This window comes from Rana temporaria, chromosome 2, assembly GCF_905171775.1.
Source record: "Rana temporaria chromosome 2, aRanTem1.1, whole genome shotgun sequence".
Taxonomy (NCBI): Eukaryota; Metazoa; Chordata; class Amphibia; order Anura; family Ranidae; genus Rana; species Rana temporaria.
The window spans coordinates 26,196,267-26,215,799 of NC_053490.1; the positions used below are offsets into that span (position 1 = coordinate 26,196,267).

At 48.5% G+C, this 19,533-nt stretch overlaps 1 protein-coding gene across 5 annotated transcripts in view; it reads right to left on the minus strand.

The window, feature by feature from the left end:
* Positions 1–19,533, minus strand: part of DLG2 (discs large MAGUK scaffold protein 2) — a 2,211,856-nt gene that overhangs the window by 162,094 nt on the left and 2,030,229 nt on the right. For all 5 annotated transcript variants that reach the window (XM_040339977.1, XM_040339976.1, XM_040339980.1 and 2 more), the window contains one exon: positions 5,301–5,477. In XM_040339977.1, coding sequence (XP_040195911.1) covers positions 5,301–5,477 — 177 coding nt within the window. The remainder of the gene's footprint in view (positions 1–5,300; positions 5,478–19,533) is intronic.

A 19,533-nucleotide genomic window follows, 5' to 3' on the forward strand; every position in this document is an offset into this window, starting at 1 on the left:
ATCAGTTACGCATAGATATCCCTAATATCTGTCGGATCTTAAGATGCAATACCGCGGCCGCCGCTGGGGGGAGTTTGCGTCGTAAACCAGTGTCGGGTATGCAAATTAGGAGTTACGGCGATCCACGACGGTTTTTCGCGTTCGCTACGTCGCCGCTAGTCTAGTTTCCCGTCGCAAAGTTACACTTTTTTTTGGTGCCTTAACTTTAGTCAGCAAGTGTATTGCTGTCTAAAGTATGGCTGTCGTTCCCGCGTCGAAATTTAAAAATCAACGTCGTTTGTGTAAGCCATCCGGGAATACGGAATTACGCTACACGTGTCGCCGTTCGAAAAAATGACGTCACGGCGCGCAAAGCACGGCGGGAGTTCGGAAACGGAGCATGCGTGGTAGGTCCGGCGCGGGAGCGCGCCTAATTTAAATGGCACACGTCCATTTAAATTGGCCCGCCTTACGCCGGAGGCCGCCGGCGTAGGTTTTCATCGCAAGTGCTTGGTGAATCAGGCACTTGCGATGAAAACTTGCGTATCTACGATACGTTACGCCGCCGCAATTATTCGTGAATCTGGCCTTATGTGTCCGCTTTTCTACGTCTTCTGTAAGAAAAGAAAACTTTTCTTTTTGACTTCAGCTCCACTTTAACACAAGCTGAGGCCAACAGTTAAATGAAGCGTGACCGCTCTGGTAATATCGCTGCTGACTGGGGAGATAACGTTCTGCTTATGCCGGCGACACAATAACAGGCGGCTTATGCTCTGCAGATTTAATGTAGATTTGCCAGCTAAACCACAAAGACAGAAAATAGCATCTGCAAATGGATCTGCGACGCGACACAACTGCGAATTCAACAAATACACAAAATGTGATTTTTTTTTTTTTAAATGTCCTTTTTCCCAATTATAGAGCAAATTCCAGACAATCAGATAAGGCAATAAGTAAATTGTAATAGTATCCGGCAAACGCAGAGACCATAAGAGACTGTTTACATCTTTGTGCTAACATGTGTTGTATTAAGGCAGCCATTTATTTATTTATTACGGGTACAGTGGTGCCTCGGATTACGAAGATAATCTGTTCCAGGAGAATGCTTGTAATCCAAAGCACTCTCATATCAAAGCGAGTTTCCCCATAGAAGTCAAATTATTTGTTCCGCATCGACTTCAATGGCATGCAATACCGCATGTGGCCAGAGGAGGGGGGTGTCGGAAATGATCGGGGGGGCAGCTCGGCTGACCTTGGAAAGTCTCGGAAACACCTGGGAACTGAGTATTTCCTAGTATTTACAAACGGCTCCGAACGGCTTCAATCGGATCCGGGGAGAGACAACACTCGCAAACCGAGTCAGAATAAAAAAAAAAGTTGCTTGTGTTTCAAAATGCTCATTAATAACCACTTAAGACCCGGACCATTATGCAGGTTAAGGACCTTGCCCCTTTTTGCAATTCGGCACTGCGTCGCTTTAACTGACAATTGCGCGGTCGTGCGACGTGGCTCCCAAACAAAATTGGCGTCTTTTTTTCCCCACAAATAGAGCTTTCTTTTGGTGGTATTTGATCACCTCTGCGGTTTTTAATTTTTTGCGCTATAAACAAAAATAGAGCGACAATTTTGAAAAAAAAATGCAATAGTTTTAACTTTTTGCTATAATAAATATCCCCAAAAAAAGATATACATTTTTTTTCCTCAGTTTAGGCCGATACGTATTCTTCTACCTATTTTTCGTAAAAAAAAAATCGCAATAAGCGTTTATCGATTGGTTTGCGCAAAATTTATAGCGTTTACAAAATAGGGGATAGTTTTATTGCATTTTTATTAATAATTTTATTACTACTATTGGCGGCGATCAGCGATTTTTTTCGTGACTGCGACATTATGGCGGACACATCGGGCAATTTTGACACATTTTTGGGACAGTTGTCATTTTCACAGCAAAAAGTGCTATAAAAATGCATTGTTTACTGTGAAAATGACAATTGCAGTTTAGGAGTTAACCACTAGGGGGCGCTGTAGGGGTTAAGTGTGACCTCATGTGTGTTTCTAACTGTAGGGGGCGGGGCTGGACGTGTGACGTCATTGATCGTCTTTCCCTAATCCCTATAACAGGGAACACACGATCGATGACCGCGCCACTGTGAAGAACAGGGAAGGAGTGCTTACACACACCTCTCCCCGTTCTTCAGCTCCAGTGACCGATCGCGGGACACCGGCGACGATTGGGTCCGCGGGTTCCGCGGGCGCAGTCACGGAGCTAAAGACCGGATCGCGAGCGCGCTGCCGGCGGCACGCTCGCGACCCCACGGCTGGGCTTAAAGAGACACGTACAGGTACGTGATTGTGCCCAGCTGTGCCATTCTGCCGACATATATCTGCGTGAAGGGGTCCTTAAGTGGTTAAAGGGGTTTAAAGGATTTTTTTTTCCCTAAATAGCTTCCTTTACCTTAGTGCAGTCCTCCTTCACTTACCTCATCCTTCCATTTTGCTTTTAAATCTCCTTATTTCTTCTGAGAAATCCTCACTTCCTGTTCTTCTGTCTGTAACTCCACACAGTAATGCAAGGCTTTCTTCCTGGTGTGGAGAAAGCCTCTTGAGGGGGGAGGGGGCGAGCAGGAGAATCAGGACACTCTCTACTTTGCAGATAAAGGAGCTGTGTGTTAGTGGGTGTCCTGACACTCCTGCTCGCCCCCTCAAGAGGCTTTCTCCACACCAGGGAAAAAGCCTTGCATTACGGTGTTGAGTTACAGACAGAAGAACAGGAAGTGAGGATTTCTCAGAAGAAATAAGGACATTTAAAAGCAAAATGGAAGGATGAGGTAAGTGAAGGAGGACTGCACTAAGGTAAAGGAAGCTATTTAGGGAAAACATTTTTTTCCTATCAGTGGAAGGAAAAGTGCCCCAAGGGCTGAATGAAGGCAAGCAAAGGGCCCCTGGGCCACAGTTTTGAGACCCCCGATCTAGATCACCCATCCAGCTATTCCTAAGTGTTCCCAGGATATCTGATAGACACAATCCATTCGGTGTAATTGCTCAGGGCTTCAAAAAAAGCCTCCTCTGCTGGGTCTGTAAAAAGCCAAGACCACCTTAAAGCGGAACTAAACCCTGCTGTCCCTTTTCAGCCAGGGAAGCTGCTTCTGTGTGATCTGCAACTGCCACGATGCTGCAGATGTGATCAGTTATGACACCAGCCATTGGATGGTTTGACAGTCTGGTTGAGAGCACAAGCAACTGTGACAGTTAGCAATCCCGGCATGCCTTAAATGTAATTGTATTTTAAATCGAAGGGGTTTAGTTCCAGTTTAGCTGGCAGCTCTTCATATGGAGCAGCAGCAGCTCAGCTACAAGATGCTCCTGGGCTGCCGTCCTCCTCATCCTCTCTCAGGGAATATGCAGATTCTCCAGTAAACCCGAGTGGCTGCTGTCCATAAATCAGCAAAACCGCAGCTGGAAATCCAGCCTGACGATTAATCACACTCTGACGCCCGTCCATCCGCCCGCCCGCCCGTCCATCCATCCGCCCGCCCGTCCGTCCGCCCGTCCTTCCATCCGCCCGCCCGTCCGTCCGTCCCGGGAATGTCTCTAATGTCGCTGGGCGAATGGATGTTTTATATATTAGAACGCAACAAAAGGAAGAAATCTCCTTAACCGCTTCAGCTCTGCAAGATTTTACCCCCTTTATGACCTTTTTTAACCACTTTATTTTGTTTCCATTTTTTTAATTTTTTTTATTGCATTTCTGTTTAATTATGAGATTTGAGGTCTTTTGGACCCCAGATCTCATATTTAAGAGGACCTATCATGCTTTTTTTCTATTACAAGGGATGTTTACATTCCTTGTAATAGGAATAAATGTGACCCATTTTTTAATTTTTTTTTTAAAAGGGAAGTGTCAAAAAAAAAAAAAATGGCTACAGCTAATCACATGGTACAGGGTGCTGTGATTTGCCCAGGTACCATGTGATAGCTGTGGGTCAATCAGAGCATAGGAACATGGGGGTCAGGGAAGGACTGGTGCAAAAATTTGGCCCTGGACTTCATCCAGACTGGCCCACTTTGACATGTCTCTTCTATGGCGGCCGGACAACTCCCGCACCCCCCCCCCCCCCTCGACCACCCAAGCCCCCTCTCCCCCTTCACTAGCCACTAGCCGTTCTACTTTATTAGAGTAGAATGGCTGGTACTGGTACAGTTTGGTGCCCCCCCCCCCCTTATGGGACACGATTAGGCAGAAGTGAGAAACTCCCAGGCCATAGCTGTTGAGTCAGCTGTCTGTCCCCTCCCCCATGCTCCTCTGTCGTCCCCCCTGCTCCTCTGGTCCTCCCCTGCTTCTTTGTCCCCCCCAGGTGAGCTCTGCGGGGAGGGAGAGGAGGTGAGTGCTGCGGGAAGGGAGAGACAGAGGAGCGGAGGGGGCTGTCACTGAAGCTGGCCCACTGAGCCATCGGCCCACCGGGAAACTCCCTGTAGTCCCAATGGCCAGTCCATCCCTGATGGGGGTTATGGGGGGGGGGTTGAATGTTTGAGGTGTTCTGGTGCAAACCGAACCAGGGGGGGGGGGTGTTAGGCCCATCCCTGACTAGGAATTTTACAGGAACTCACTGCGCTGATCGATGGATCCAATCTGTTTCACTGGCCCCCCCAGAAGTTTAACCCGCCCCCCCCTTCAAGCCCAGTGTGATCTACTACACCCCATTAGCTTTAATTGAGGACAGATAAGATCAACCCAACTATGTAACAATGTATTCCACACAATTTTTGCATACCGTGTTTCCCCGAAAATAAGACCTACCCCGAAAATAAGACCTAGCGTTATTTTCCAGTAGGGCTGCAATATAAGCCCTACCCTGAAAATAAGCCCTAGTTAAAATGTTTGTAACATCCTATAATCCACTCTATTACAGTATTATATAATGTACAATGTGTGTGTTTCTGTAATATAATTGCGGGGAAGAGAGCTCCGGCAGGTCACAGAAGCGCAGAGCTGCACTATAACGAAGGTATTGGGCACAATTATATTACAGAAACACACACATTATACATTATATAATACTGTAATAGAGTGGATTAAAGGGTTTTACAAGCATTTTAACTCCGTTTACAGGCAGGGAGAGAGAGGGGGGGAAAGACAGCACATTACATGGTAAGACCTACCCCGAAAATAAGCCCTACTGTGTCTTTTGTTGCCAAAATTAATATAAGACCCGGGCTTATTTTCGGGGGAAACACGGTAGATTTGCCTCACTGTGCTTTTAGCACATCCACAGATTGTGTTGAAAATATTTCTAATTCTGATTTATGAATATATCGGGTACCTTCGTTTACTGGGTATGACGCCCATCTCCTCGCTGTCTCCATCTTGCATGACTCTCTTGGCCTGCCACCATTCGTCATCAGAGGCATTGATGACATGTAGGATGTCTCCGAACCTAAAGCTCAGGCCTTGGCTGGGGAGTCCGCTGTCTTTGCTTCTGTCATAGTCAAACATGGCTCTGCAGGAGAAAAAGAAAAGAGAGGATTATTGATCTGATCACATATTGTATGGGGGTTGTAGAAAAAAATACGTTCTCTGTTCAAAGTGCACATTTTATTATGTGATTCGACCCTTTAATAAAAAGTCACAAAAATGATGTTTGAAACACAAAACATTTTTTAAAATGCAGGGCTGCAAAAATGAAGGGCATTTGGAAGTTTACAGAATACAAAAAAGAGAAGGGGGCAGTGGCGGTGCGTCCATAAGGAGTGCACGGACGCCACCCCCCTCTCTCTTGCCACCTGTCTATCACCAATAGATAGCATGAATCTATCTATGGTTGCCGCTGCCACCCCCTATTCAGGCGCCCAGCCTCTTTTTAAGCGCCGGGACCCTGAATTACAGCGGGGGGGGGGGTATTTTTTGGAAGCACCTGATTAGAGCCATAGGCTCTAATAGACGTCAAAAAATTTGACCCATGCTGGGCGCTCGCAGGTCACTCAGCGTTGTGTTAGGAAAGCGAATGTATATTCGCTTTCCTAACACTGAAACAACAGGCGCTGTGATTGGACACCTAAGAGACCTCCAATCATAGCAGAGGATGGGAAGAGAGGACGGGCGAAGACATTGAAGACCGTGGAGGACATCGCCGCTGTGACTCCTGCCCCACCGAGAAAGGGTAAGTGCCAGGCGGGCGGGGTATGCAAACTGGCAGCATTTGATGGGCACAGTAGTGGCAATTGATGGGCACACTGGCAGCAATTGATGGGCAGAGTGGCAGCAATTGATGGGCACACTGGCGGCAATTGATGGGTACAGTAGCTGCATTTGATGGCACAGTGGTGGCAATTTATGGGTACAGTGGCTGCGTTGTACAGTGGCTGCGTTTGATGGGCACACTGGCTGCGTTTGATGGTACAGTGGCTGCGTTTGATGAGCACACTGGCTGCGTTTGATGGCACAGTGGCTGCATTTGATGGTACAGTGCCTGCGTTTGATGGCACAGTGGCTGCATTTGATGGTACAGTTACTGCGTTTGATGGCACAGTGGCTGCATTTGATGGTACAGTGGTGGCAATTTATAAGTACAGTGGCTGCGTTTGATGGTACAGTGGCTGCATTTGATGGTACAGTGGCTGCGTTTGATGAGCACACTGGCTGCGTTTGATGGCACAGTGGCTGCATTTGATGGTACAGTGCCTGCGTTTGATGGCACAGTGGCTGCATTTGATGGTACAGTTACTGCGTTTGATGGCACAGTGGCTGCATTTGATGGCACAGTGGCGGCAATTTATAAGTACAGTGACTGCGTTTGATGGTACAGTGGCTGCATTTGATGGTACAGTGGCGGCAATTTATAAGTACACTGGTTGCGTTTGATGGTACAGTGGCTGCATTTGATGGTACAGTGGCTGTGTTTGATGGCACATTGGCGGCAATTTATAAGTACAGTGACTGCGTTTGATGGTACAGTGGCTGCATTTGATGGTACAGTGGCTGCATTTGATGGCACAGTGGCGGCAATTTATAAGTACAGTGACTGCGTTTGATGAGCACACTGGCTGCGTTTGATGGCACACTGGCTGCACTTGATGGTACAGTGGCTGCGTTTGATGGCACAGTGGCGGCAATTTATGAGTACAGTGGCTGCGTTTGATGGTACAGTGGCTTTGTTTGATGGCACAGTAGATGCGTTTGATGGGCACAGTGGCTGCAATTGATGTTTTTTTTTTCAGTTTGTTGCACCCTCCAAGAAGAATTTTGAGCACCGACCGCCAATGGAAGGGGGTGAGGGATTTATTAAAAACGAAATTATAGTACCATCATTTCTCCACACCAAACTCATCCAGCCACGTCTATATGGAACTGTCTGTACACGGGGGCACAGTCATTTTGGAACAGAAAAGGACCCTTCCTAAAATGTTACAGTAATGTTGGAATAGCACAATTGTCTAAAATGCCTTTGAATGTTGCGCCCTCCACTGGAAACACCTTAAATCGGGGGTCAGCGACCTGTAGATTACAATCTACCAGTAGATCTTGGACAGGTGACTGGTAGATCGTGGTCTTGGCTTGCTGAATCGCCATTATAGAGCATCAAACAGAGTGCAATGCAGAGGGACTACTTGTAAAGCTGGAGCTGTAGTAGGGAGCGAGAGCCACATCATTTGATGCCTCCTCTGTGGTGCCGGCTCCTGTCACATGCCGAGTGATGCCAACTGCACTCCATCTCTTATCCCTACTAGCAGTCTCCAGAGTGGTGCCAGCAGCATGAAAGAAGAGATCTTCAGGTCTGTGTGAAGCAGTGGCGGTTTGTCCATAGAGGGCGCTGGAGCGCCGCCCCCTCTGGCTCTCGCCCGCCACTGAGTCTAATAACATACATTCATGCATTGCATGAATGTATGGTATTGTTGCCAGCTGCCGCTGGTCTATTCAGAGATGGCCGGAACTAGAGCGCCGACCACCTGAATAACGGCAGCTGATTGGCTGTGCGGAAGTGCCTATCAGAGCCAGCGGCTCTGATAGGCTTTCCGAGTACAGCCCTCGGCTCCCAGATGTCTTATGCTCGGGACGTACGGGGGGTGCGTTCCTTGGATAAGACTGACGGCTGTCTCAGCCAATCAGGTTCCCCGATTCTGGTTATCGGTAACCCGATTGGCTGAAGCGTCACCAAGGCGGGAGAAGACATCGAGGGACGTGGAAGAAGTAAGGTAAGTGCATTTCACAGGGCACAGCGGCGACAAAGGGCACAGTGGCATCAATGGGCACAGTGGTGACAAAGGGCACAGTGGCATCAATGGGCACAGTGGTGACAAAGGGCACAGTGGCATCAATGGGCACAGTGGTGACAATGGCCACAGTGGTGACAATGGGCACAGTGGCAACAATTAAAGGGCACAGTGACATGCACAGTGGCAACAATGGGCACAGTGGCGACAATTAAAGGGCACAGTGGTGACAATTGGCACAGTGGCGACAATTGGCACATTTGCGACAATTGAGGGGCACAGTGGCTGCGTTTGGCATGGCACAGTGGTGACAATTGATTGTACAGTGGCTGTGTTTGATGGCATGGCACATTGGTGCGAATTGATGGCATAGTGACTGCATTTGATGGCATGGCACAGTGGTGATAATTGATGGCACAGTGGCTGCGTTTGATGGCATGGCACAGTGGTGACAATTGATGGCACAGTGGCTGCATTTGATGGCATGGCACAGTGGTGACAATTGATGGCACAGTGGCTGCGTTTGATGGCATGGCACAGTGGTGACAATTGATGGCACAGTGGCTGCATTTGATGGGCACAGTGAGGCTGCAATTTTTTTTTCCGTTTGCGCCCCCCAAAAAATTTGGAGCACCAGCCGCCACGGGTGTGAAGCAATACACTGGATATAATAGTATAGGACTGCTTTTACACTGATGTGCTGCCAAATGGCACACAGGGCTCATTCACAAGTGCAGCAGGCACTGCTGCTCCTCTGAAAAGCGATCCAAGTGTGTTTAACAGGTGGTGAGAAGGTGATATGTTGCCTCCTCACCACCTGAATTAAACCCATGATTGCCGTGCAATGCACGCGTTTGCGGCACAGTAGTACGGCAATTAGAAGTTTAAATCAGGTGTGATGAGGCGACACTGTGCCCAGTAATCCTTGACTCCATGTTGTTCAGGTAGATCTCCACCTCTTTAAGGTCGCCTACCCCTGCCTTAAATCATTTAGGAGTCTTTCACACCAATCTGGTCTGCCTTTTAGTTTCTCAGGTGGCCCAGATCAGACCATTCATTGTCCTCTATAGGGCGGCGGATGACAGCGCACATGTGTCCTCTGACACTCGCCAGGCATCCAATCCGACAAAATCCACTGAAAACAGACGTATGGCAATACGTTTGCCATCTGTCCAGTGGATCAGATCGGATGATGACAATCGGATGGAAACGGACTGCATGTCTGTTTCTATCCAACCACCCCATAGAGGAGAGCGGGCTGTGTCCGTGTCCACCCTGCATAGCGGAGCGGACACAGACCTGTCATCCACCTGCTCACCGGGGATCAGCGGGTAGATCCCCCACTGAGCAGGCAAATTCCGCTTGGATGGACCCACCCCATGTGAAAGGGGCCTTAAAGTGGATGTAAACCCGATTTTTTTTTTATGTCACAATGTAGAGTATAAGATTTCCTATCATCTGTGCCCAGTCTTGCCACACAGAGTTACTCCAGCTCTGAGCAATCCTCTTTTATTGTTCAGTGAAATAAAACAGACTTACAGAGAAAAACCTTAGTCCGCTCCGCCCCCTTGCTGTGAGTGACGGGTTATTTACATATCTCATGCACTAGGCTGGAGACAGGCATTATTTTTTAATTCCCACCCACACTCCTTTTCTGAAGTCATGTGGTTACTTTTCTGGATTTTGACTGGATGTTGGTGATCATAGCAGAATTTAGTGTAAGGAATACATAGGAAAAAATGCATGTTGACAAGGGGAGTTTAGAGGTGGGCGGGGAGTCTACTGACATCACAACTCCACCCACAGAGCTCCAGAAAACAGATCCACCCACAGAATCTGCAGTTTTTCAGTTCTTAAAAACAGACAGAGGGGAGACATTTGACAGGTAAGGATACATGCAGGAGGCGTCTATATCCTTATAGATCAGCACTATGGCAGTAGTTTAGAAAGGATGAGAGCGGCTTTACATCCACTTTAAAGCAGTGGTCCCCATACTGCTGCTCATGGCCCAGATGTAGCCCTTTGATTCCCTTTATCTTGCCCTTGGTGCACTGATCCTCCCAATTATGCCAACAATGGGGTACTATTCCCCCAATGATGCCAACAATGGGGCACAATTCCTCCCAATAATGCCAACAATGGGGCACGTTTCCTCCCAATGATGCCAACAATGGGGCACGTTTCCTCCCAATTATGCCAACAATGTGGCACTATTCCTCACAAGGATGCCAACAATGGGGTATTATTCCTCCCAATGATGCCAACAATGTGGTGCTATTCCTCCCAATGATGGCAACAATAGGGTGATTTTCCTTCAACTGATCCCATGACAGGATACTATTCCTCCCGCTGATAACAAAATTGGGCAGTATTCCTGCCACTGACACCAACAATGAGGTGCTATTCCTACCAATGACACCAAGTGTAACGGTCAAGGGTTAACACCGTTTACGATATTCCATTCCACCAACCCAAGACAGCTTATCCGACACTCCACAATCCAGCAGACACGATCCATTCCATTCCCCAGAAGGACGAGACACACAGCTCTGTCTCTGGTTCAAACGAATGAATATTTTAATGGTACACTCAGCTTGTTATATACAGTTGAAACTAAGAGTGGACAATGACTCAACTCCACCCACCACTTTACACATTCTTTTAGATAATGAAATTCAGGTGAGTTAATTACTACAGCTGACAAGTCACATTCCACATCAATTATCAATAGTATCTTCACACAAAACAGTGTCATTAGCATACACAATGAAATATCTTAGGAGCAGACCTAATTATCACAATGGACAACAGAATGCAATCACAGCAAGCCCCATCACCACAGCCAGATGGACTTAATTAACATCTCAACAGTCTATGTTACACATTGAATGAGACACTCTTATTGACCTGTTGGGGTCAGAATAAACCACCTGTAATATGTCAAGATATCCTGCAACACATGAATTATCATTTCTCAGTCATCCTATGCCCAAAAGGGACATAGGATGACCCTAGACCCAAGAGTCATTAGTGAAGCTGGCACAGGAGTACCCCACATCCTTCAAAAGTCTCTGGGTATCACGGGCCATTCCGTTACACCAAGTATTTGGCACTACTCCTTCCAGTGACACCAATAAAGAGGTCCTATTTCTTCCACTGATACCAACAATAGGGCATTATTCCTATAACTGACTACAAATACTATAAAAAAAATCACTCCCACTCCCACTGACCACCAAGACCGAGGCATGATTAAGCCCACTGGCGCTGGGGCATCTTCTGCTTCTTCGCTGGGCCCCCAGTTTGCCCCCCCCCGATGTCTTAAAGTCAGTGGGCCAGATTCAGAAAGATCAGCGGATCTTTCTGCTGGCGTAACGTATGTCATTTACGTTACGCCACTGCAAGTTTTTCAGGCAAGTGCTTTATTCACAAAGCACTTGTCTGTAAAGTTGAGGCGGCGTAGCGTAAATCACCCGGCGGAATTCAAATTCGGCGGGTAGGGGGCATGTATCATTTAAATCAAGCGCGTCCCTGCGCCGAACGAACTGCGCATGCGCCGGCCGCGACTGAATCCCAGTGCGCATGCTCCAAATGACGTCGGCAAATCGTCATGCTTTCGACGTGAACGTAAATTACGTCCAGTCGTATTTGCGAACGACTTACGCAAACGACGTAAAAAATTAAAATTTCATCGCGGGAACGACGGCCATACATTGGCTGCGCCTTATAGACCCAGGGGTAACTATACGCCGGAAAAAGCCTAACGTAAACGACGTAAAAAAATGCGCCGGCCGGACGTACGTTTGTGAATCTGCGTATCTACCTAATTTGCATATTATACGCTGAAATCGACGGAAGCGCCACCTAGCGGCCAGTGTAAATATGCAGCCTAAGATACGACGGTGTAAGAGACTTACACCTGTCGGATCTTAGGGATATCTATGCGTAACTGATTCTCTGAATCAGGCGCATAGATACGACCGAGCGCACTCAGAGATACGACGGCGTATCAGGAGATACGCCGTCGTATCTCTTTCTGAATCTGGCCCAGTAAATTGTCCCTTTGTTTAGAAAGTTTAAAGACCTGTGATTTAGAGGATTCTCATCACAAATATTGGTGGTATGGTGTATTTGAAAGGTAATAAAGCTCCTTGTGATCGTGTTTTCAGTCAATTTCTACACTTAATTAAAAAAAAAAAAAAAAAAACGAACAAGAAAGAAAGTTTTTGCAGAGCCGACAGCTTGGCATTTTTATAGATGCAGCTGCAAAAAGTGTTAAAGCCGAACGTACTTCCCCCCAGGGTCACCGGAGTATTGAGCCGATGTAAAAATACATGAAACGCGAGGTGCTCGGGAGGAACGCAGGCGGTTTACAGCCATCAACGCTTGTCGCAATTAAGAGATTCTTGTGCCACCTGTGGGTCGTAAAGTAAATTTGATTTTCATTCAGCAGCCTGGACCGCATCGTAAACACGGTGACATTAAATGTTCCCGAAGGTAACACTCCAACTTATTTATTGCTGATAACGCTCCAAGATCCCATAACGATAACTTTAACGACTCGTTGCCGCCAGTCTCACAATATGTTTTGGCAGGAGGGGTTATGTACTAGGTGGCGGTGCGTGAACTGATGCAAGGCCCATTCTGTTGGCTTACAAATCTAAAGCTATTTTTGGGACAAACTTAAAATCAGTATTTTTTTGCTAAAAAAATATTTAGAGCCCCCAAACCTACGGTTTTTTTTGGGCAGAGACCCTAGGGAATAAAAGGGCGATCGTTGCAATTTCTTATGTCACACGGTATTGGAGCAGCGGTTATGCAAATGCAATTTTTGAAAGTCAAACTATATTATAAACTTTCTAAACAAAGGGCAGTGGAAATAGCAAATGCCTCAGAAATAGTGCCTCGTTGTTGGTGTTATTGGAAGGAATAGTGTCCCATTGACAGTGTCAGTGGAAGGAATAGTGCCCCAGCGTTGGTGTCAGTGGGATAAATCGTGACTAGAGTTGAGCGGACACCTGGATGTTCGGGTCCGAACCCGAACTTAAAAAAAAAAGTTTGGGTTCGAGAACCCGAACCTGAACTCCGAACCCCATTGTAGTCAATGGGACACGGACTTTAAAAAAAAAAAATGCGCGGAGGTCCCCGCAAATTCAATAACCAGACCCTTTAGGTCTGGTATGGATATTAAGGGGAACCCCGCCGTCAATTTAAAACAAAAATGACGTGCGGTTCCCCCTAACCAGACCCGTTATCCGAGCACGTTGACCTGGCCGGCCGCAGAAAAGAGGGGGGGACAGAGTGCGCCCCCCCCCTCTCCTGAACCGCACCAGGCCACATGCCCTCAACATGGGGAGGATGTCCCCATGTTGATGGGGACAAGGGCCTCATCCCCACAACCCTTGCCCGGTGGTTGTGGGGGTATGCGGGCGGGAGGCTTATCAGAATCTGGAAGACCCCTTTAACAAAGGGGACCCCCAGATCCTGACCCCCCACCCTGTGTGAAATGGTAATGGGTTACACTGTACCCCTACCATTTCACGAAGGAAGTGTAAAGTCTTGTAAAAAAAAAAAACACACTGACACCAAAGAATAAAGGGCCAGATCCTCAAAAGAGATACTCCGACTTAAGTGCTGTTCAGTCTGTGTGTAACTTTGGAAACGATCCTCAAAAGGCTTTTTCCAAAGTTACACAGAAGATCCGGCATGTGTAATTGAATTACACTGCCAAATTTTAGGATGCAGTACCGCATCCGCCGCTGGGGGCATTTCGAGTCGAAATGCCGTTGCTAGTATGCAAATTAGCACTTAAGGCGATCCACAAAGCTTTCTAGCTTCTTTTTTGCGCCGTAAGTGTTATTTTGCAAGTGTAAAATTAGGGCTCGTTTTACAAAGTGTAAAGTTAGTCACACCTTGTAAAGGCCCATTGCAGCGACGGCATTTGGTATGCTTTCCCGAGGGAGAACTCCACGTCAATTTGTAAAAAACAAAACCGGCATGGGTTCCCCCCCAGGAGCATACCAGGCCCTTAGGTCTGGTATGGGTTGTAAGGGGACCCCCCCTACGCCGAAAAATTGACGTAGGGGGTCCCCCTACAATCCATACCAGACCCGTATCCAAAGCACGGTACCCGGCCGGCCAGGAAGGGAGTGGGGACGAGCGAGCGCCCCCCCCCTCCTGAGCCGTGCCAGGCCGCGTGCCCTCAACATGGGGGGGTTGGGTGCTCTGGGGCGCACTGCGGGCCCCCCCACCCCAGAGCACCCTGTCCCCATGTTGATGAGGACAGGACCTCTTCCCGACAACCCTTGCCATTGGTTGTCGGGGTATGCGGGCGGGGGCTTATCAGAATCTGGGAGTCCCCTTTAATAAGGGGGCCCCCAGATACCGGCCCCCCACCCTAAGTGAATGGATATGGGGTACATCGTACCCCTATCCATTCACCTGGAGGCAAAAAGTAAAAGTTAATAAACACACAACACAAGGCTTTTTAAAATAGTTTATTATTCTGCTCCGGACGCCCCCCCTGTCTTCGTTATTAGCTCAATTACCAGGGGGGGCTTCTTCTTCCGCTCTCCGGGGGTCTTCTTCCACTCTCCGGGGGTCTTCCGCTCTCCGGGGGGGCTTCTCCGGACTCCGGGGGGGCTTCTCCGGACTCCGGGGGGCTTCTTCCATCTTCTCCCCTCTTCCGCTCTTGACTCGGCGAACCCCGGTTCTTCTGCAGCTCTCCGGTGCCTTCTTCTTCAGCGCTGGCTGCCTGCTATGTTTGTGTGTTAGCTCGATTTCAAACAGGCAGCCGGCGCGGTCTTCTGTGACGCCAGGGTCTTCTGGTCTTCTGTTCTTCCGATGTTGTCTCGTCGCCTGTTGTCGCTGTAATGATGGAAGCGCGCCTTGCAGCCCATTTATATAGGCATCACCGTCCCATCATGCTCCGGCAGGTACCCACGTGGTGGGTGCACGTGGGTAGGCACCCACCACGTGGGTACCTACCGGAGCATGATGGGACGGTGATGCCTATATAAATGTGATGCAAGGCGCGCTTCCATCATTACAGCGACAACAGGCGACGAGGCAACATCGGAAGAACAGAAGACCAGAAGACCCTGGCGTCACAGAAGACCGCGCCGGCTGCCTGTTTGAAATCGAGCTAACACACAAACATAGCAGGCAGCCAGCGCTGAAGAAGAAGGCACCGGAGAGCTGCAGAAGAACCGGGGTTCGCCGAGTCAAGAGCGGAAGAGGGGAGAAGATGGAAGAAGCCCCCCGGAGTCCGGAGAAGCCCCCCCGGAGTCCGGAGAAGCCCCCCCGGAGAGCGGAAGACCCCCGGAGAGTGGAAGAAGACCCCCGGAGAGCGGAAGAAGAAGCCCCCCCTGGTAATTGAGCTAATAACGAAGACAGGGGGGGCGTCCGGAGCAGAATAATAAACTATTTTAAAAAGCCTTGTGTTGTGTGTTTATTAACTTTTACTTTTTGCCTCCAGGTGAATGGATAGGGGTACGATGTACCCCATATCCATTCACTTAGGGTGGGGGGCCGGTATCTGGGGGCCCCCTTATTAAAGGGGACTCCCAGATTCCGATAAGCCTCCGCCCGCAGACCCCGACAACCAATGGCAAGGGTTGTCGGGAAGAGGTCCTGTCCTCATCAACATGGGGACAGGGTGCTCTGGGGTGGGGGGGCCCGCAGTGCGCCCCCCTGCCCCAGAGCACCCAACCCCCCCATGTTGAGGGCACGCGGCCTGGCACGGCTCAGGAGGGGGGGGCGCTCGCTCGTCCCCACTCCCTTCCTGGCCGGCCGGGTACCGTGCTTTGGATACGGGTCTGGTATGGATTGTAGGGGGACCCCCTACGTCAATTTTTCGGCGTGGGGGGGTCTCCTTACAACCCATGCCAGACTTAAGGGCCTGGTATGCTCCTGGGGGGGGAACCCATGCCGGTTTTTTCTTTGAAAATTGGCATGGAGTTCTCCCTCAGGAATGCATGCCGCTGTCATTTTTTTTTTCCCCGACGCAACTTTAAGCCGTCGCGATCCTCAAAACTCGGCGTAACGTAACTTCGCGCATGCGCAGTACGGCCGACGCGCATGCGCAGTACGGCCGGCGCGGGAGCGCGCCTCATTTAAATGGGACTCGCCCCATTTGAATAGGAACGCCTTGCGCCGGCGGAATTTTAGTTACACAGCCTGAAATTTCTAGATAAGTGCTTTGTGGATCAGGCACTTAGGTAGAAACTTTAAGCCAGTGTAACTTAAATTGGATTTTTTAAGTTACGTCAGGTTTTTGTGGATCTGGCCCAAAGTCCTTTATTAATAAAAAAAAAGAAAAGAAAAAAACTCCAGCGGTGATAATCCACTCGTTCCCGGCTTCCTGCTTCAACGTTTGACTGATTCAGCGACGGCTGCGGGTGATCTCCAGCGATGAGAAGATCCAGCGTCGGGTGATCTCCGCTCCAGCGATGAGAAGATCCATCCATCCAGAGAGCAGCATCGCCGACATCCTCTCACCGCTGGACACAGCCCAGCGAATGACGCGCTGAAGCTGTGACATTACTTATATAGAGGAGGCAGGGCCACCCGTCACGTGACCCCGTACCCTCTGCTACGTCACTGGGGAAGCCAAGGAAGAGGGAAGACCGCTGGAGGGGAGATCACCCTTCGCTGGATCTTCTCATCGCTGGAGATCACCCGCAGCCATCGCAGGATCAGGACAACGTTGAAGCAGGAAGCCGGGAACGAGTGGATTATCACCGCTGGAGTTTTTTTCTTTTTTATTAATAAAGAACTTTATTCTACGGTGTGTGTGTGTGTTTTTTTTTACAAGACTTTACACTTCCTTCGTGAAATGGTAGAGGTACAGTGTACCCCATTACCATTTCACACAGGGGGTGGGTCAGGATCTGGGGGTCCCCTTTGTTAAAGGGGTCTTCCAGATTCTGATAAGCCTCCCGCCCGCATACCCCCACAACCACCGGGCAAGGGTTGTGGGGATGAGACCCTTGTCCCCATCAACATGGGGACATCCTCCCCATGTTGAGGGCATGTGGCCTGGTGCGGTTCAGGAGAGAGGGGGGGCGCACTCTGTCCCCCCCTCTTTTCTGCGGCTGGCCAGGTCAACGTGCTTGGATAACAGGTCTGGTTATGGATATTTAGGGGGAACCGCACGTCATTTTTTTTTTAAATTGACGGCGGGGTTCCCCTTAATATCCATACCAGACCTGAAGGGTCTGGTTATGGATATTTAGGGGGAACCGCACGTAATTTTTTTTTAAATTGACGGCGGGGTTCCCCTTAATATCCATACCAGACCTAAATGGTCTGGTTATTGAATTTGCGGGGACCTCCGCGCATTTTTTTTCCTGAACTCCGATCCCGCACCCAAACTTTTTCCAATTATTCGGGTTCGGGTCCGGGTTCGGGAAAAACCCAAAGTCCGTGTAAAGTCCGTGTCATGCCATCAAATGCAGCCGCCATGCCATCAAATGCAGCCACTGTGCCATCATTTATCGCCACTGTGCCCAGTGGGGCCAGGTCTTTAAGCTGCATAATGGTCCGGGTCTTAAGTGGTTAATGAATACAGAGCTGCATTAAATTGTGTCTTTTCCAGCTTTATATGAACAAACTGCTTTGCATGGGCAAATCACAGGTTCACGTTTGGTAGTATTATTTTTTTAAAATATTTTAGATCAGTAAAAAATATCAATTCTGATTGGTTGCTGTTATCGCACTTTAAATATTGCCCTTAATAAATAACCCAGAGTGTGTTTAACTTGTATGTCCTGCTTTTCATATTTTAACCAATTGGCAGCGTCACTCTGAGCTCGTTACACGCCGGTCACGTAACCAGACGTACATTACTGAGCAGGCTCATTTTAAATCAGGTTATATAAATCAATAGAAAACAGAAATAGGAAAAAAAATTCAAATAAAACCTAATTTCTCAAAGCAACGGCTGAACCTGAATTATACATTTACGACACTTATCGGATTATATGAAGGATTACACATAATAGAGGCATAATATTGATCTGCGTGGGCTCCACACACACCGCTAATATCATATTTTATTCTTTAGAGACCCAACTGGATACTTTGAAATCCACCAAGAGTGCAGTGGTAGGTGTAAATTTACATTATTTAAAAAAGAAATTAACATTAAAGCGGGGGTTCACCCAAAAAAACAAGTATATAACATTAGATTCAGTATACAGTACCTCAAATATGTACAGTATGCATTTTTTTTGGGGGGGGGGGGTGTATATACGGAATTATCGGTCTTTTCCTCCCGGCTTCCGGGTACTCACTCCTGCGCAGTGCCGCAATGTCACCTGGGACTTCGCCCATATGATTGACGTGCCTGAGAAAAACTCTCACTGGTGGATAAGGCTCGTCATAACTTTCCGTAAATAGCCGAACTGCGAGTCGGCTCTATACGGCGCCTGCGCATCGACTAGGAGCCGGGTAGCGATGACTGCGCAGGCGCTGTATAGACCCGACTCGCAGTTCGCCTATTTTCGGAAAGTCATGCCGCGCCTTATGCACCGGTGGGAGTTTTTCTCAGGCACGTCAATCATCTGGGCGAAGTCCCAGGTGACATTGCGGCACTGCACAGGAACGCCCAGTCTCGCGGGAGTGAGTACCCAGAAGCCAGGAGGAAAAGACCGATAATTCCGTATGTACACACCCCCCCCCCCAAAAAAAAAACGCATACTTTACATGTTTGAGGTATACTGAATCTAATGTTATATACTTGTTTTTTGGGTGAACCCCCGCTTTAAAGTGCATTTAAAGCTAAAACTTTTTGTTAAATAAAGTGGTCAGGGGTTGGAACTACTTTTAGTTTTTTTTTATTGTTTTTAATCCTTGTTAGTTAACCGCTTAAGGCCCACCACACAGCTTTTTACGTCGGCAGAATGGCACGGACAGGCATATGGGCATACAGGTACGTCCCTTTTAAGATGCCGCGAACCCGGCCGTGGGTCCCCACGATCGTCTCACGAAGAGATAGAGCGGGGAGATGCTAATGTAAACAAGAGTGACCATGTGCCCTGGATTGCCCGGGACAGTCCCGCATTTTTCAGGTCTATCCCGGGCACCTTTATTCCAGGACAATACAGTGTCCCTGAATGAAACTGACACAGTCATTCCCCAAGCCAACTAATGCCCCCAAAAAAGGCCGCCACATCACCGCTTTACTTACTGACAGCACTTGTCCTGACCGGGAATGCCTGGAAGAGCACAGTCCCCACCCCCTGCTTGTGATTGGAGAAATCATAAATCCCACCTCTTGTGTCCTGTGATCAGTGCATTTTTATAGCCAATGGTCCCAAAATGGTGTCAAAAGTGTCTGCCATA